The 18,453-nt window shown below is 42.9% G+C and overlaps 1 protein-coding gene across 1 annotated transcript; it reads right to left on the minus strand.

The window, feature by feature from the left end:
- Positions 1-12,771: 12,771 nt before the first annotated feature.
- LOC112230563 (5-hydroxytryptamine receptor 1A-beta-like) lies at positions 12,772-14,479 on the minus strand. The gene has a single exon (XM_024396840.2). The coding sequence runs from the start codon at positions 14,328-14,330 to the stop codon at positions 13,098-13,100; it is 1,233 nt and encodes a 410-aa protein (XP_024252608.1). The 5' UTR covers positions 14,331-14,479; the 3' UTR covers positions 12,772-13,097.
- Positions 14,480-18,453: the final 3,974 nt, after the last annotated feature.

Raw genomic sequence — 18,453 nt, forward strand, 5'->3', positions numbered from 1 at the left:
AAACCCTAAAAGCCGCTGCACTTCTTTCACCGTGGTCGGAGTCGGCCAATTACGCACGGCTGTAACGTGGTCATCCTCCCTCACCACCCCGGAGGTGGAAATACGATACCCCAGGAAGGAAACGGACTGTTTGAAAAACTCACATTTCTCCGCCTAGCAATACAGGTCATGCTCCAGCAGTCGCCCAAGTACCTTACGCACCAGAGACACATTCGCCGCGCGGGTGGCAGAATAGATCAAGATGTCATCGATGTACACTACCACAGTCTCGGAGAATCTCATCTACGAAGGATTGGAAGACGGCTGGAGCATTCTTCAACCCATATGGCATGACGCGGTACTCATAATGACCAGATGTAGTACTAAATGCGATTTTCCACTCATCTCCTCCCCGGATACGCACCAGATTATACGCGCTCCTCAGGTCCAGTTTTGTGAAGAAGCGCGCCCCGTGAAATGATTCCACCGCCGTAGCGATGAGAGGTAGTGGGTAACTAAACCCCACTGTGATGGAATTTAGACCTCTATAATCAATGCACGGACGCAGACCTCCATCCTTCTTCTCCACAAAAAAGAAGCTTGAGGAGACGGGTGATGCGGAGTTCCGAATGTACCCCTGTCCCAGCGATTCAGCAACATATGTTTCCATCGCTACCGTCTCCTCCTGGGACAATGGATACACGTGACTCCTAGGAAGTGCAGCGTTCTCCAGAAGGTTTATCGCGCAGTCCTCTCGACGATGGGGTGGTAATTGGGTTGCCCTCTTTTTACTGAAGGCGATAGCCAAATCGGCATATTCAAGAGGGAATGCGCACGGTGGAAACCTGGTCTGGACTCTCCACCGTAGTCGCACCAACGGCAACTCCTATACACCTACCTGAACACTCCTCTGACCACCCCTTAAGAGCCTCCTGTCGCCAGGAAATCACCGGGTTGTGTTGAGCTAGCCAGGGAATTCCCAACACCACTGGAAACGCAGGTGAATCTATAAGGAACAGACTAATCTGCTCCTTATGATCCCCCTGCGTTACCATGTCCAGCGGCACCGTAGCCTCCCTAACTACTCCTGACCCTAATGGTTGGCTATCTAAGGAGTGCACGGGAAAGGTAGGTCTAACGACACCAGGGGAATCCCTAGCCTTAACGCGAGCCCACGATCCATGAAATTCCCAGCTGCGCCTGAATCGACTAGCGCCTTATGCTGTAGAGAGGGAAAAAAACAGGGAAAGAAGTCAACACATACATATGACCGACAGGAAGCTCTGGGTGAGTCTGGTGCTTACTCACCTGGGGTGATCGAGTAGTGCTCCGCCTGCCCTCCCGACTCCCAGACGAGTTCCTCCAGCACCGGTCGGCCGTGTGCCCTCGGCGACCACAACTGGTGCAGGAGGACACTCCTCCTCCGGTCCCACTCGAAGCCGCCCCTCCTAATTCCATAGGGATAGGGGCAGGAGGGCTGGGAAGTGGAAACAACAGGACCTGATCCGAACGCCCGCGGGCAGCCAGCAGGTCGAGACAGATAGCCAAGTCAATGAGTTCATCCAGGGTGAAGGTGGTGTCCCGACATGCCAGCTCCCTGCGGACGTCCCCCCTGAGACTGCATCGGAAATGATCTATCAAGGCCCTGTCGTTCCACCCTGCTCCTGCGGCCAAGGTCCTGAACTCCAGAGCAAAGTCCTGTACGCTCCTCGTCTCCTGACGCAGGTGGAACAGCCGTTCACCTGCCGCCCGACCCTCTGGTGGATGGTCAAACACAGCTCGGAATCAACGGGTGAACTCTGTGTAATTATCCCTCGCCGAGTCTGGACCATTCCACACTGCGTTGGCCCACTCGAGGGCTCGCCCAGTCAAGCAGGAGACAAGGGCGCTCACACTCTCCTCTCCGGAGGGAGCAGGACGCACGGTAGCCAGGTATAGTTCCAGTTGGAGAAGGAAACCCTGGCACCCAGCCGCCGTTCCGTCATACTCCCGTGGGTGCATCAGCCGAAGAGCCCCGGAGCCAGATGTAGTTGCAGGAACAGGAGGTGCTAAAGGAGGGGGTGCTGGAGATGAGGTGGGAAGACCACTCCTCTCCCATTGATCCATCCTCTCCATCATTTGGTCCATGGCCGAACCAATCCTGTGAAGCACGCTGGTGTGATGGAGGACCCTCTCCTCGATGGATGGGAGAGGAGACGCGGCTCCTCCTGCTGATTCCATTGTTCAGGTGCGGGATCCTGTCACAATTTACTAGGAGTGGTGGGTGGAATCAGGTGCAGAGAGCAGGGTTCAGTAGATTGTCAATTTATTCTCCGGCGCACAAAAACGGTCACGCCAACACACAGGGCGCATACAATAGAACAGCCCAAACACAGGACCAAAATAGTCCAGAGAATAACCACACGAAAAAAACACCATACAATAGAGTAACAAAAACAATCCCGCACAAAACAAGGGCGGGACAACCTACTATATATAAGGACACTAATTAAACTAAAATACACACAGGTGAAACTAATAAGACAAAACCAACAGACAAACGAAAAAGGGATCGGTAGTGGCTAGTAGGACGGTGACAACGACCGCCGAGCACTACCCGAACAGGCAGGGGAGCCAACTTCGGTGGAAGTCGTGACACCACATTAACAAAGATGACAGGACTAATAGTAGAGATAGATAGAAATAAATAGAAATAAAAACTGTACCATACAGGCACAGAATATTTTAGAGGAAAAACACAAATAAATGGAGCAACTTATTGAAGAAAGATCAAGTGTAATATATTATAAAAAATAAAGCGCACTGGATGGAATATGGGGCAAAATGCCCCAAATTATTTTTTAATCTTCAACATAGAAATGCTACCAAAAAGAATTTACTGAAACTTGTTACAAATGATGGAGTCGACCATGATTGACCAAACAATATTTTGATAGAGGAAGCAAAGTACCTTAAGCATATGTTTTCGTTTCCTCCATCTCCACTAACCAAAGATAATTTTATGGATTGTTTTTCGATTAAAATAATGTAAAATTATTAACGGCTGTACAGAAAGATGCATGTGAAGGCCAAATTACAGAGGAGGAACTTCTTGATGCAATTAAAGCCTTTAAATCCAGGAAATCTCCAGGGTTGGATGGCATACCAGTGGAGGTATACCAAACCTTTTTTGATATACTCAGAGGAACGTTATTAGCATGTTTTAATCACTCCTACAAAAATGGTAGATTATCAGATACTCAACTAGAAGGTCTGATTTCATTATTACTGAAACAGTATTCAACTTGTAAATATAAAGATCCGGTCCATTTCAAAAATTGGAGGCTCCTTATACTTCAGTGTTGTCATGCTGAAATTCTAGCAAAATGCATAGCGCACAGAATTGAAAAGGTATTGTCGGATATTATTCATCCTAATCAGATCCTAATCAGGTTTTTCACATGGTCTATACATTGGAGATAATATAAGACAAGAACTGGAAACAATAGAACACTAGGAAAAATCTGGGAAACCAGGCCTGGTATTCAAAGCTGACTTTGAAAAGGCTTTTGATAAAGTATGACTGGAATTTATATATAAATGCCTGGAATACTTCAGATTTGGAGAATCTCTTATAAAATGGGCAAAAGAAATGTATAGTAACCCTACTGTCACGACTTCCGCCGAGGTTGGCTCTCCTGCCCGTTCAGGCGGTGCTCGGCGGTTGTCGTCACCGTGCTACTACCCACTACCGATCCCTTTTCGTGTATCTGTTCGTTTTGTCTGATTGGTTTCACCTGTGTGTTGTTTAGTTAATTAGTGTCTGTATATAATGTAGGTTGTCCCACCCTTGTTTTGTGCGGGATTGTTTATTTTGTCATTCATTTTCGTCTGTCGGTGTTATTGTGTTTCTTATTCTCCGGTTAGTCTGTTATCCTGTGTTGGATAATTTCACCCTGTGTGTGTTTGGGTTGACCGTGTTTGTTTTGTTCACCGGAGAATAAACTTTATATCGCTATCTGCTCTCTGCGCCTGATTCCACCCACCTTGATTAGACGTGACACCTACGTGTAAAATAGTAAATATTGGCTACTTCTCAGAAAGTATTAAACTGTCAAGAGGAGTAAAACAAGGTTGTCCACTATCGGCATATCTACAGTTGAAGTAGGAAGTTTACATACACCTTAGCCAAATAAATGTAAACTCCGTTTTTCACAATTCCTGACATTTAAACCTGGTTAATATTCCCTGTCTTAGGTCAGTTAGGATAACTACTTTATTTTAAGAATGAAAAATGACAGAATAATAGTAGAGAGAATTATTTCTTTCATATTTTATTTCTTTCATCACATTCCCAGTGGGTCAGAAGTTTATATACACTTAATTAGTATTTGGTATTGCCTTTAAATTGTTTAACTTGGGTCAAATGTTTCGGGTAGTCTTTCACAAGCTTCCCACAATAAGTTGGGTGAATTTTGGCCCATTCCTCCTGACAGAGCTGGTGTAACTGAGTCAGGTTTGTAGGCCTCCTTGCTCACACACGCTTTTTCAGCTCTGCCCACAAATTTTCTATAGGATTGAGGTCAGGGCTTTGTGACGGCCACTCCAATACCTTGACTTTGTTGTTCTTAAGCCATTTTCCCTTCTCATGATGTGAGATTTTGTGAAGTGCACCAATCCATCCTGCAGCAAAGCACCCCCACAACATGATGCTGCCACCCCCGTGCTTCACGGTTGGGATGGTGTTCTTCGGCATGCAAGCCTCCCCCTTTTTCCTCCAAACATAACGATGGTCATTATGGCCAAACAGGTCTATTTTTGTTTCATCAGACCAGAGGACATTTCTCCAAAAAGTATGAGCTTTGTCCCCATGTGCAGTTGCAAACCGTAGTCTGGCTTTTTTTATGGCGGTTTTGGAAACAGGGGCTACTTCCTTGCTGAGCGGCATTTCAGGTTATGTCGATACAGGACTCGTTTTACTGTGGATATAGATACTTTTGTACCTGTTTCCTCCAGCATCTTCATAAGGCCCTTTGCTGTTGTTCTGGGATTGATTTGCATGTTTTGCACCAAAGTACGTTCATCTCTAGGAGGCAGAACGTGTCTCCTTCCTGAGCGGTATGACGGATGCGTGGTCCCATGGTGTTTATACTTGCTATTGTTTGTACAGATGAACATGTTACCTTCAGGTGTTTGGAAAATGTTCCCAAGGATGAACCAGAATTGTGGAGGTCTACAATTGTTTTTCTGAGGTCTTGGCTGATTTATTTTGATTTCCCCATGATATCAAGCAAAGAGGCATTGAGTTTGAAGGTAGGCCTTTAAATACATCCACAGTTACACCTCCAATTGACTCAAACTATGTCAATTAGCCTATCAGAAGCTTCTAAAGCCATGACATCATTTTCTGGAATTTTACAAGCTGTTTAAAGGCACAGTCAACTTAGTGTATGTAAACTTCTGACCCACTGGAATTGTGATATAAGTGAAATAATCTGTCTGTAAACAATTGTTGGAAAAATGACCTGTGTCATGCACAAAGTATATGGCCTAACTGACTTGCTAAAACTATAGATTGTAAACAAGAAATTTGTGGAGTGGTTGGAAAACGAGTTTTAATGACTCCAACCTATGTGTATGTAAACTTCCGACTTCAACAGTATTTATTATGGCCATTGAAATGTTAGCTATTAAAATCAGATCGAACATTAATATCAAGGGATTAGATATCTTAATAACAAAGGTGTCATTGTACGCTGAAGATTCATGTTTTCTTTTAAATCTACAATTTGGATCCCTCCACAGCCTCATAGAGGATCTAGCTGCATTTTCTAGCCTCTCAGGGTTACAACCACATTATGATAAGTGTACTATATTATGTATTGGATCACAAAAAAATACAACTTTTACATTACTGTGTAGTTTACCAATAAAATAGTGGACATACTCAGTATTCAAATCCTGAAAGAAAAAAATGATCTCAATACAATAAATTCTAATAGAAAGTTTGCAAAAATATAAGATTGAGCTACCATGGAAAGGGAAATACCTGTCTATTTGTGGGAAAATCACCCTGATTAACTATTTAGTCATATGCCAGTTGTATCATGTTTCAGACTGTTCGAAGAAACACAAGTTTAATTCTAAAACAGGGGCAGGCAAGCGACAGGTCAAAGGCAGGCGACAGGTCAAAGGCAGGCAGGGGTCAATAATCCAGTAAGATGGGGTAAGGTACAACATGGCAGGCAGGCTCAGTGTCAGGGCAGGCAGGGGTCAATAATCCAGTAAAATGGGGTAAGGTACAACATGGCAGGCAGGCTCAGTGTCAGGGCAGGCAGGTGTCAATAATCCAGTAAAATGGGGTAAGGTACAACATGGCAGGCAGGCTCAGTGTCAGGGCAGGCAGGGGTCAATAATCCAGAGAGGGGGTAAAGGGTCCATAACGGCAGGCAGTCTCAGTGTCAGGGCAGGCAGGGGTCAATAATCCAGAGAGGGTGTAAAGGGTCCAGAACGGCAGGCAGGCTCAGTGTCAGGGCAGGCAGGGGTCAATAATCCAGAGAGGGGGTAAAGGGTCCATAACGGCAGGCAGTCTCAGTGTCAGGGCAGGCAGGGGTCAATAATCCAGAGAGGGTGTAAAGGGTCCAGAACGGCAGGCAGTCTCAGTGTCAGGGCAGGCAGGGGTCAATAATCCAGAGAGGGTGTAGATTAGATTACTTGTTGGTAGCGAAATGCTTGTGCTTCTAGTTCCGACAATGCAGTAATAACCAACAAGTAATCTAACTAACAATTCCAAAACTACTGTCTTATACACAGTGTAAGGGGATAAAGAATATGTACATAAGGATATATGAATGAGTGATGGTACAGAGCAGCATAGGCAAGATACAGTAGCTGATATCGAGTACAGTATATACATATGAGATGAGTATGTAAACAAAGTGGCATAGTTAAAGTGGCTAGTGATACATGTATTACATAAGGATGCAGTCGATGATATAGAGTACAGTATATACGTATGCATATGAGATGAATAATGTAGGGTATGTAAACATTATATAAGGTAGCATTGTTTAAAGTGGCTAGTGATATATTTACATCATTTCCCATCAATTCCCATTATTAAAGTGGCTGGAGTTGAGTCAGTGTCAGTGTGTTGGCAGCAGCCACTCAATGTTAGTGGTGGCTGTTTAACAGTCTGATGGCCTTGAGATAGAAGCTGTTTTTCAGTCTCTCGGTCCCAGCTTTGATGCACCTGTACTGACCTCGCCTTCTGGATGATAGCGGGGTGAACAGGCAGTGGCTCGGGTGGTTGATGTCCTTGATGATCTTTATGGCCTTCCTGTAACATCGGGTGGTGTAGGTGTCCTGGAGGGCAGGTAGTTTGCCCCCGGTGATGCGTTGTGCAGACCTCACTACCCTCTGGAGAGCCTTACGGTTGAGGGCGGAGCAGTTGCCGTACCAGGCGGTGATACAGCCCGCCAGGATGCTCTCGATTGTGCATCTGTAGAAGTTTGTGAGTGCTTTTGGTGACAAGCCGAATTTCTTCAGCCTCCTGAGGTTGAAGAGGCGCTGCTGCTCTCTGCTTAGATAATGACTGAAGCTTCACCAATTTGTCCCTGAGTCTCTCAAACAGTGACACATCAGCGTTTATCTCCACCTCTCCTTATTAAAATACTCTTTGAATATATTTTACTGTCTTGTGTACTTTATGGATGTTTTCACATTATTGTTAAATACAGTACTGTAGGTGTGGAGTCAGATTTGGAGTAGTTTGTGCTGTTTTGGTTCAACAGTGAACGATCTTTGTTTAGTCCCATGGGAAGCAGTGTGATACACCTTTTAGCTTAGTTTTCAGTGTCTGTGGGTTTACTTTCATAAGCATTGGTCTTTATAAGTGGGCTTATCCACAGTGAGGAAATGTTTGCTTATGAATCATTGAGTCCAGACTGTAGAATTTGAGAGGGTGGCGCAGAATGCCACAGACTGACAGGCTAGATCCCTCTCTAATAATGGCTTTAGGAGGATCTTAAGGTATATTCCAACAATCGACACACATCCTTCTGCTCTATGTTATTCTATAGACCATTGATCCTTTATATATCCTATTGATATAGGCAAAGCCATATCAGTATGTGCATTTCATATAGTCCATGAGCCAGACTATTAGTTTCTTCCTTGTGACAGGGCAAGGACAGAGTACAAGGGAATGTTTGTCATTAGTGAGGATTGGCAAGGCTAACTCTGTGTTGGGCTTTTCCTGTTGATCTTTTACAAGCAGCAGTGTCCGCTTCAGAGACTTACAAGCTTTTTGTTTATATACCATTGGATCGGGGACATAAAGGGGTCTGCCTAGCTTATTCGGTAAGCCGGTAGAATGTCATAGACAAGCTGTCTGACTGTTATGATCCCTTCCTTATTGTGACTGGAAACTGGGGGGTGAGGGGAGGGTAACAAATGAGCAGGTTGACGTTTATTGGCATGAATCTTTCCCTGGAGGCAGAACTGAGCGTTTTCTGTCAGGTGGGCCAGCTGCAAATTAAAATGTGAATTTAGGGTTAGGCATTAGGGTAATAGTGTGGTTAGGTTTAAAAATCTTATTTCATGACTTTGTGGCTTTGCCAGCTAATGACCACTGCAGAGCTGCCTCCACAGCAAGATTCATGACAATAAATACCAACCTGCAACACATGATAGAGTGTGTTGGCACATTAGTTATCAATCTGATGAATTGATAGATGGAAAGTTCACCTATGTGTCTATCCGTCTGACCATATGTCTGTTGTGCGTTTGAATATACATGTGTGTCATTGTGTCTCATTGTGCATCAGAATCATCTTTCTCCTTCTGTTCAGTCAGTTGGATGTCAATGTTGGCTGTCAGTGTCAAGCTGGGGAGGAACAGGTAATGGCTTTGAGGAGAGGATTGCTCATGTTCTCTCATTCTGCACCTTTGCCTTTTTCACCACTCTTTTGTGCTTTCGCTGTTTCCCCCCAACCCTGTTCACGTATGTCCCACCTTACCTTATCCCACCTTATCATCCCTTTTCTAATCCCTTTCCAGCACCTTCTCCGCCTCAGGTGGTCAGACAGAGACAGAAATTGAAAGAGGAAAGATAAATGAAAAGAACAGTAGATGTGCCTTTTGGCTGATGGCGGGGAAACGGCCCACGTTGTTTTATGTGCTAGTAGTCAATTCCCTCATTGAATTTCCTCAGTGTTTCTAAAGAGATGACAAACCCCTTGTGAATAGTACCCATAACCATAATATGCCAATGTGAATTGTCTTAAGACCTGTATCAAATAAATCAAATAAAGCACACCTTTTTTTTTTACACCTCTTTGTGTGCGTATGTGTGCCCTCTTCTTCTCTGATGTATGTGTCGTCATCTTTAATCTTCCTGTCCCATTGTTCTCTATAGACCACAGGTGATTGGGAGCAGCCCCTGCAGAATGCTGAATGACAGCACCTGCCGAAGGTACAAACAGCAACACCACAAACAATGAGCTTCTGTTTAATGTCAAGTGTTCATCTGTTTCCGGCTACTACAAATTGCATCACTGGTGTGAGCTTTAATCAGGGGTGGGAGGTGACATAGAGAGAGAGTAGAGAAAGAATGATGGACAGAAATGGATAAATGCTGTATGTATTTCTCTTTTTCATCTATTCATATGATGAGTAACTAACTCAGGAGTACCCCATTTCATCATGTACTTATTTATTTTCATATACTGTAAGCTATTATGTAAGGACTAGCAAGCAGAGACCAAAACGGAAACCAATTCTTCTTCTGCCATGGGTTTATAGGTTTAGTTGAAGGACTGGAACCTAATGGTACTGACAGAAGAACACCGGGGGCTGTTCTTCACTGCCACGGAGGAAGCATAACTGAGCAGCTCAAGTGCACATGGATGATGTTCTCATATTCTCCAATCCACACAGTGATTTAGTGAGGAGTGCACGGGAGATTGCAAAGGAATCTGAATGGCAGCTTTATGATTCATTCTCCATCATGGTTCTGTCTGTCTGAAATGATCTCTGGCTATTTGCACCCCAAGTAGTCCCTTGGACAAACACTGTGCTTTGTTGGAGAATAAGAGGAGAGTGGATGAGATGGGACAAATGTAGGTGGATGGTTGTTGCGAGGAGTGGGCCTTGGATATGGTTATAGGGCTTGGAGATTTCCTTATTTTTCCAATCAGTGCAAGAACAACTTTGGGCCAAGTTGTAGTATTTAACAATGTTTTTAATTCCCCAACTGTGGTAATCAGGGCTGTGAAAACAAAATGGGGCTCCTCAGGAAGGTGGCGTCTGGCCAGCTGTGGGACCCCACGTGGGCCCTCTGTATTCCTGTTTTCTAGACGTCCTTTGATCAGATAATTGCCCCTCAAACCCAGAGTTTGAAGGCCCTGAGAGTCGCTATGGCGACACGGCTCTCCATCCTCTTTTTTCATTGAGTAGTCTTTAGTGGGTCTAGCTTGTGTGGGAAGGATTGCCGGGGTTGCTGAAGGAAACAGCATGCCATGCTCCATGGGGCACACTGGCCAGTTATATTGTATCCCTTTGAAAACCAACACAAAAGAGCATTTTACATGTAATGCCAGTGTTAAATGAATCAGGTTCATGGTGAAAGTTAGGTCTGTATATGATTAGAATACAGTTTTACATTTAAAATGTAAGATAAAAATGTAAGACCCTTTGCATGGGTGGACTCCTTCACCCTCCTGAGATTTGCTGAAAATCACACAGAGGGACATGTGTGTGGGTCTGTTGGTGAGTGTTTTGCACAGAGAAAAGCCCTGTGCTGAGTTGAATTGGTCTCCTACGCTGTGCAAATAGCCCATCTTTGTTGCTATGCTAATGCCCCACTACAGACCATACAATGGCTTCCAGATGCATAATGACACAATCAATCAAGCTAGCATCTTGTTTTATAGCAGTGATCAGATCACAAACACTCCAACATACACATCGCACCATACATCGCACCATCCTCTCTCTCTCTCTCTCTCTCTCTCCCTCTCTCTTCTTCTCATCATTTCTGTTCAGTGCACACACTCTCTCTCTCTTACTCTCTCGTTCTTTCTTTCTGACTCTCTCTAATGAACCCACAGAGTGCAGGTGTAATTCAAAAATATACATACACTACCATTAATGTTGTATATGACTATTGTAGCTGGAAACAGATGATTGTACGCCTATGTAGATTTCCATAAACAGAGGCCCATTATCAGCAACCATCACTCCCGTGTTCCAATGGCACGCTGTGTTAGCTAATCCAAGTTTATCATTTTAAAAGGCTAATTGATCGTTAGAAAACCCTTTCGCAATTATGTTAGCACACCCGAAAACTGTTATCCTGATTAAAGAAGCAATTAAAACTAGCCTTCTTTAGACTAGTTGAGTATCTGGAGCATTAGCATTTGTGTTCGATTATAGGCTAAAAATGGCCAGAAAAAAATACTTTCTTCTGAAACTATTCTTTTTCTGAGAAATGAAGGCTATTCCTTGCGAGAAATTGCCAAGAAACTGAAGATCTCGTACAACGCTATGCACTACTCTCTTCACAGAACAGTGCAAACTGGCCCTAACCAGAATAGAAGTGGAGTGAGAGTGGGATGCCCCGGTGCACAACTGAGCAAGAGGACAAGTACATTAGAGTGTCTAGTTTGAGAAACAGACGCCTCATAAGTCCTCAACTGGCAGCTTCATGAAATAATACCTGCAAAACACCAGTCTTAATGTCAACAGTGAAGAGGCGACTCCGGGTTGCTGGCCTTCTAGGAAGAGTTGCAAAGAAAAAGTCATATTTCAGACTGGCCAATAAAAAAAAAAGATTAAGATGGGCAAAAGAACACAGACACTGGACAGAGGAACTCTGCCTAGAAGGCCAGTAGCCCGTTGTCGCCTCTTCACTGTTGACGTTCACTGAGACTGGTGTTTTGCGGGTTTATTTAATGAAGCTGCCAGTTGAGGACTTGTGAGGCGTCTGTTTCAATTTTATGTTATTTTGATGGATAAAAAAATGTGCTTTTCTTTCAAAGACAAGGACATTTCTAAGTGACCTTTGAATGGTAGTGTATGTCCCCATTCATATCAGCACACACACACACACACACACACACACACACACACACACACACACACACACACACACACACACACACACACACACACACACACACACACACACACACACACACACACACACACACACACACACACACACACACACTATAGTAGGGGAGTGTCATCGGCTTACTAGGTTATTGGTTTATAAAGCTTGTTATTGTGGAGCTTTCAACTTTGACTTGCTGTCACTAGTTTTGAAATCCATTGCATTCTTTTTTTTTTATATCCCTGTGACATGCCTCAAATGCAAAATACAATTAGAATTTCCTGAAATTATTCATACTAGGATAGACAATTATCACTTCAGTGATGGATATCAACATTACGCATTAGATTTTGTTCTTATTTTCATATCTGATCATGTTGCCTATAAAAAAAATGTTGGTGTGTGTAAGTAGTTCAGGGATGTTACTGGTGATGTCTGTGATTATCTCAACCACCAGTCTGTTGTGAAAAAAAGTGATTATTTGCTGTGGGCTGATTTGGGTATATCTCTATACACAATTATTCCTACAAGAAAAACTAAATGATGCTTATACTTCCATAATGCTTTCTATTGCTGATAGACTTGTAAATGTAGGTGACTCAACACAAATAACTATTTCCCCCTAAAATGCTATGGCAAATGCCTAAGAGATTATACGAAGCTCCAAGTAAGCACACAAGTCAACACAGAAGTACAGAAGATCCTGAAATAGGACATGGTTTATTGAACACTACAAAGCATGCTTGACATGGGCACGAGTGATCAGCTCTGACATCCTGCAAACCTGTTTATACAGCTTCGTAAAAAAAACTCCTGGTATAATAATAATAATATTAATAATAATACAATTAGTTTTATTTAAACAACATTACTGTCAACTGTCAACATTTACTGTCAACCTTTCAGTAGACCCATGTTTGACTGACTAATGCTACTGAAATGGTTGTAAGATTTGTCTTCTGCAGACATCAGTCCCAACTCTGCAGTCAACCGTTTTACATCATACACGGATTATGTAATATGCTTATGTTTTGCAGTAGTGACATTTGATTATTTTCTTAAAGGCACTTTGGAAGTCTTTGTTGAAATATGCGTAAATGATGGGGTTCAGTAGAGAGTTGGAGTACCCGAGCCAGTTAATGACGTCCTCGAGCCACTTTGGCATTTGGCACGACTGGCAAAAGGGCATTACCAGGGCGACAATAAAGAAAGGCAACCAGCAAAAGATAAAAGTGCCCATAATTATACCCAGCGTCTTCACAGTCTTGCGCTCTCTGGCCATGGCCATCTTTCTCTTTGCCTCCATGTTCTTATCTTGTCTGCTCTCAAAGAGCGGCTCGGAATGGGGGTTGTTGGGGAGTGGCAGGTTGTTTTTTGAGTTGCTGTGAACCTCGATAATCTCCAACAAATCGCCGTGCTTGACCGCGCCGTTTACGCAGGGGGTTGGTTTGGGCTCCACGCTCCTCTTCCAGCTTTTACTCGGGTCCCCGTTGGTCCTCTTGTGGAAAAGAGCAGGGGACAGTGCCAAACAAGAATCAGACACTTTCTTTTTCTCTGTTTTACGCACTGTTCTCATGATTCTAAACCTGGCAGCTTTGAATATCCGTCCATATAAGACCAACATGAGTATCAACGGAATGTAGAACGCGCCGAATGTCGAGTAGATTGTGTACCAGGGGTCTCGACTTATCATGCACTGCTCGGGATTAGCTATGTCCTCCGCTTTACTACTCGGCTGGGAACGCATGATCAACATGGGTGGAACAGAGATGGAAAACCCGACAAACCAGGTGACACTGATCAGAACCGCCGCTCTTCTGGGTGTCCTCTTCTTCATATACTCTATGGGTTCGGTAATGGCCCAGTACCTGTCCAAGGCGATGGCGCAAAGGTGCAGTATAGATGATGTACAACATAACACATCTAAAGAGATGAAAATGTCGCATGGTACCTGTCCGAGAGTCCACCTGTTTAAGACTTGGTAAAGGGCCGCCATGGGCAACACCAGAACCGATACCATCAGATCAGTCACAGCCAGAGACCCAATCAGATAGTTCCCTACATTCTGAAGATTTCTCTCCAGGGCGATGGCTGCAACCACACACGCGTTCCCAAATACGGCACAGAGGATAAGTACGGCAAGAAGAAAGGACGTGAAGATTTGGGAACTTAGTTTCATCTCTGCATCAGCTGTCGAGGTTTCGTTTTGAAAATCAAATGGAAACCATGCGGCCGTAGTGTTGTTTCTTTCCTCCATGCTGATGAAAAAGGAAGCGCTCCTCAGTTACTACGTGTCAGTTCCAATGCGCAACAGAGCTCCATCCTTGGAGAGCATTTGGTGATCTGAGCTGGATTTTTGCGCCCTTCGCATAGCATTGCATACACTCCCTGTGCCGGGGGGTGAAGACTGACGAAACTGTATATTTATACCAGTGATGGAAAATACGTCAGTTGCCTGTGAGGTTGAAATAACGATTTTCTCTGCGCACCAACATTTGGGCTCTCTCTGAGAGAGTGCGGGCAGTGAGATGCAGGCGCTATCATCACTAGGACATTACCAACAGGTTTTGATAGAACAGCAATGACAGTGAATTTACATGGAATATCCCCCCTCGTCCAAACACACACACACATTTTAAAGGTTTATGTATTTATTATTCACAATGTTTTGTCAAGAGCAATAGCAATTATTCTCGAAAACCACAGCTTGAACGGAAACAGTAGGCTACATATGCCTATCCTTTCTCAATGCTGAAAATAATAAAAACGAATCTCCCGTTGCTGTTCTTGCTTCAAAATAAAGATGTTGAACGTATATAAGTTTCCCTCAGATCAGAGAGAGGAAACTTCTACATACCTCGATGTGAGCAGTAGGGCCGATGCTGCCACCTGGCGTAGGCCTAGATGGCAGCGTGGATGTAGGATGGTACATATTTTTTTGTTAGTATGGCGCATCTGACTCTCCATAACTACAAGCAATGACGTAATTGTCCTCTAACTTTCTGTTGTCCACCAAATTCTTCTTCAATTAAAATATAAATTCCTCGTTTTGAGGGAATGCAAAGGAATTTGGAAATTCCAGGTAGGATATTTTATGTCTTAAGTATGGCCATTGTTTGAAATACCATCGTCATAAACATTTGCATAGAAATTATTTGGCTAAATGTACAAATGTTGGGCTATCAACTCAATCGCCGACCGAGACTAACGTCAGTGGTATTTTGTTGTTGTTTTGGGTTTGCTTGCTGGATTTAACATTAGCTCAAACTGGATCGTTTTGTCATTGGCTATCCCTATAAAATAAATAGTACGCCAAATTCATATTAATACACATTTACGAATATCCAAATGTAAATGTTAGTTTTAATATCATGAATTTGCCATACTATTTATAGCGCTATAGGATCATGGCCATGCACGCTCTGAGTCATTGAACTGCATCATCATCATCATGGTAGCTAGCTACCAAGTTAAATAGAGTAGATGGGCTACTGTTTCTTAATTTAAGTTTAGTCACTTATGCTAAAATGTAGGCTATTGTGTATACGAATATAGCTAGATATCTACACATAACAGTAAACCGTTTTTCAGTAAACAAAGTCTCAGGAGTCATCACATGGATCATATATTGTGATTTAGCCTTTTGAGGTTCACCTCCTGACAGTATGTTCATTGTAAAACAAAAAAGTTCCCAATAGCCTTATCACCTGTGCTGAATTGCAGTCACATGTTCTGGTATCCTTTCCTTAGGAGGAAAGAGATGCTCGTGCCTGTGTGTGTGCCTGTAGCCTACTGTGCCCTCTTTTTCATTGCTGTTCTCACCTGCCACAGAATCAGACATCGGTCTCCATGTGGTCAAACCAGGGAAGGTGGCTATTTTCTGCTGCAGGAGGTTTCGTAAAGGCTTTGTAGACGGAACATGCATGCATCCGGTGGGTGAGAGTGGGTTACTTTTCCAGTTAGCATTGTATATGGAAAGCACACAGGACATGATTCTAGTTATGACTCCAAAATTGTTCAGAGGCGGTATATATCAAACATCTCAGAGTAGGAGTGCTGATCTAGGATCAGTTCCCCCCTGTCCATGTACTCTTATTCGTTGTGAACTAAAAGACTAAACTGATCCTAAATCAGCACCCATACTCTGAGATGTTTACTCTGCCTTAGACTGCAAAAACATCCAAGTAATGTTGGGTGTAGTGAAATTCCACGTTAACAGATTTACAGAAAACATTGATTTCAAAGTTTAAAGGGGCAATCAGCAGTTGCTACATCCATTTTTGGACTTATACATTAATTATATGTACCCATTGATTCTTGAAGAATATAACTTATTAATGCCTTATGATCTTTAGTTCAAATGTCATACCCAATCAGAACCTGAAATATATATATATTTTTTGTCAATGTTTGTAAAGAAAGTAAATGCAAAACAAACACTATATAGCCTCAAAACATGGTTAAAACTGTAATTTTGATATCATGGAAGGTCAGTCTTTGTGTAACCGATGTGAAATAGCTTGCTAGTTAGCAGGGTGCGCGCTAATAGCGTTTCAATCGGTGACGTCACTCGCTCTGAGATCTTGAAGTAGGTGTTCCCCTTGCTCTGCAAGGGCCGCGGCTTTGGTGGAGCGATGAGTAACGATGCTTCGAGGGTGGCTGTTGTCTATGTGTGCAGAGGGTCCCTGGTTTGGGGCGAGGAGATGGACGGAAGCTATTCTGTTACACTTGCATCCATAGCTCTGTATATCCATTTGAGAGTGGTTACATTTCTCCATACCCATCCCTCAGCTTTTTACGAAACAGGGAAGAGCAGTTTGTTATTGTTTCTACTGCTGATTGCCCCTTTTAACAAACCATACAACTCTATGCAGAATGACTACTTTAAACAATTTACACTGAAAATTTTACACATTTACTGGAAGAACTGTACAGATATAAAATCTCCCTCAGTTTTTTATATAAAAACATTTTTCTAAAACTCAGTTAAATATCTTCGCCGAATTGAGATTCAAAGAAAGAATGGGGTGTCAGCTATGACATGACACCTTCAGTTTGAATAAAATCTATTTTGGTTATTGAACTAGAGGAAGTAAAGTGGATTTACATCCTGTAACAGAATTATGGTAATTACATCATAGGTCCTTGATCTGTACTACACAGATGTTGATGTATCCTGAATAGGTAGAAATATGCCATATGCATATTTGGGTATTATTGTCACGCCCTGGCCATAGAGAGGCTTTTATTCTCTATTTTGGTTAGGCCAGGGTGTGACTAGGGTGGACATTCTATGTCCATTTTCTATGTTTTGGATTTCTGTGTTGTTTGGCCGGGTGTGGTTCTCAATCAGAGGCAGCTGTCTATCGTTGTCTCTGATTGAGAACCATACTTAGGTAGCCTTTTCCCACCTGTGTGGTGTGGGTAGTTATTTTCTGTTTAGTGTGTTTTGCACCTGACGGAGCTGTTTCGGTTGTTCTTTTGTTACTTGTTGTATTTAGTGTTCAGTTTAATAAATAACATGAACATGTACCACGCTGCGCTTTGGTCCTCACCTTCTTCCACCAACAGTCGTTACAATTATTCTTCACTGGCTATTATTCTAATGATCTCGGGCCCCAAATAATACCAAATTATGAATTTACAGACTGCAAATTGTTCCCCCAAAACTAAATATAAGCATTGATATTAATTGGCAGATCTTCAACTCAACATGATTGTGTTTTCATGTGTTTCTCATACCCTTTAATTTTATGTTAGATGTTTTCTAAGACCCCTTTTCCATCCATTTCACCAGAAATCAAAGCCTTTACTTAATCCACATTTTTAAGATGGAAAATTGTAAAACATTTATACCTACGCTTTCATTTCCCAAAAATATAGGCTCATAGCTTTCATTTGACTTCCAATTTGATATGCTCCTATGAACTTCACACATTGGTCCTCATGGGGCCTTTTACATGGAAATGCCCTGTATTAAAGGTCAGTAGCTTCAGTCCAAATAATCCTGTCATTCCCTTGTAAAGTTCATGAATACAGGGACGAGAAGGAGGTAGGCTAGGGATGACGATGATGTTGACAACGACGATGGTAATGTGTTGTTGATGATTTTGTTAGCACATTGTTGATATGTTGTTGATGAGATGATCTAAGAATGCACAGAGCGCTTTACTTATTAGGCAACTTTGTCTTGCTATACTTTTGTGCTGCTGCTAATGCTGGTCACTAGTAGGTCCACTGTATATATTTGTATTGATGGCTGTCAGCCCTATGACATGATGTACTTGCTCAAACAATCTTAAGGAAGTTTGTTCTGAAGTGTCTGTCCTCTATCTGAGAAATATAAGAAGGATCAGGAAACATTTATTTTACATTTATTT

Source organism: Oncorhynchus tshawytscha, linkage group LG33 (assembly GCF_018296145.1).
Source record: "Oncorhynchus tshawytscha isolate Ot180627B linkage group LG33, Otsh_v2.0, whole genome shotgun sequence".
NCBI classification, from domain to species: Eukaryota; Metazoa; Chordata; class Actinopteri; order Salmoniformes; family Salmonidae; genus Oncorhynchus; species Oncorhynchus tshawytscha.

Excerpts from the sequence above, each read along its gene's own strand:
- LOC112230563 (XM_024396840.2), bottom strand. The coding sequence starts at position 14,330 with ATGGAGGAAAGAAACAACACTACGGCCGCATGGTTTCCATTTGATTTT.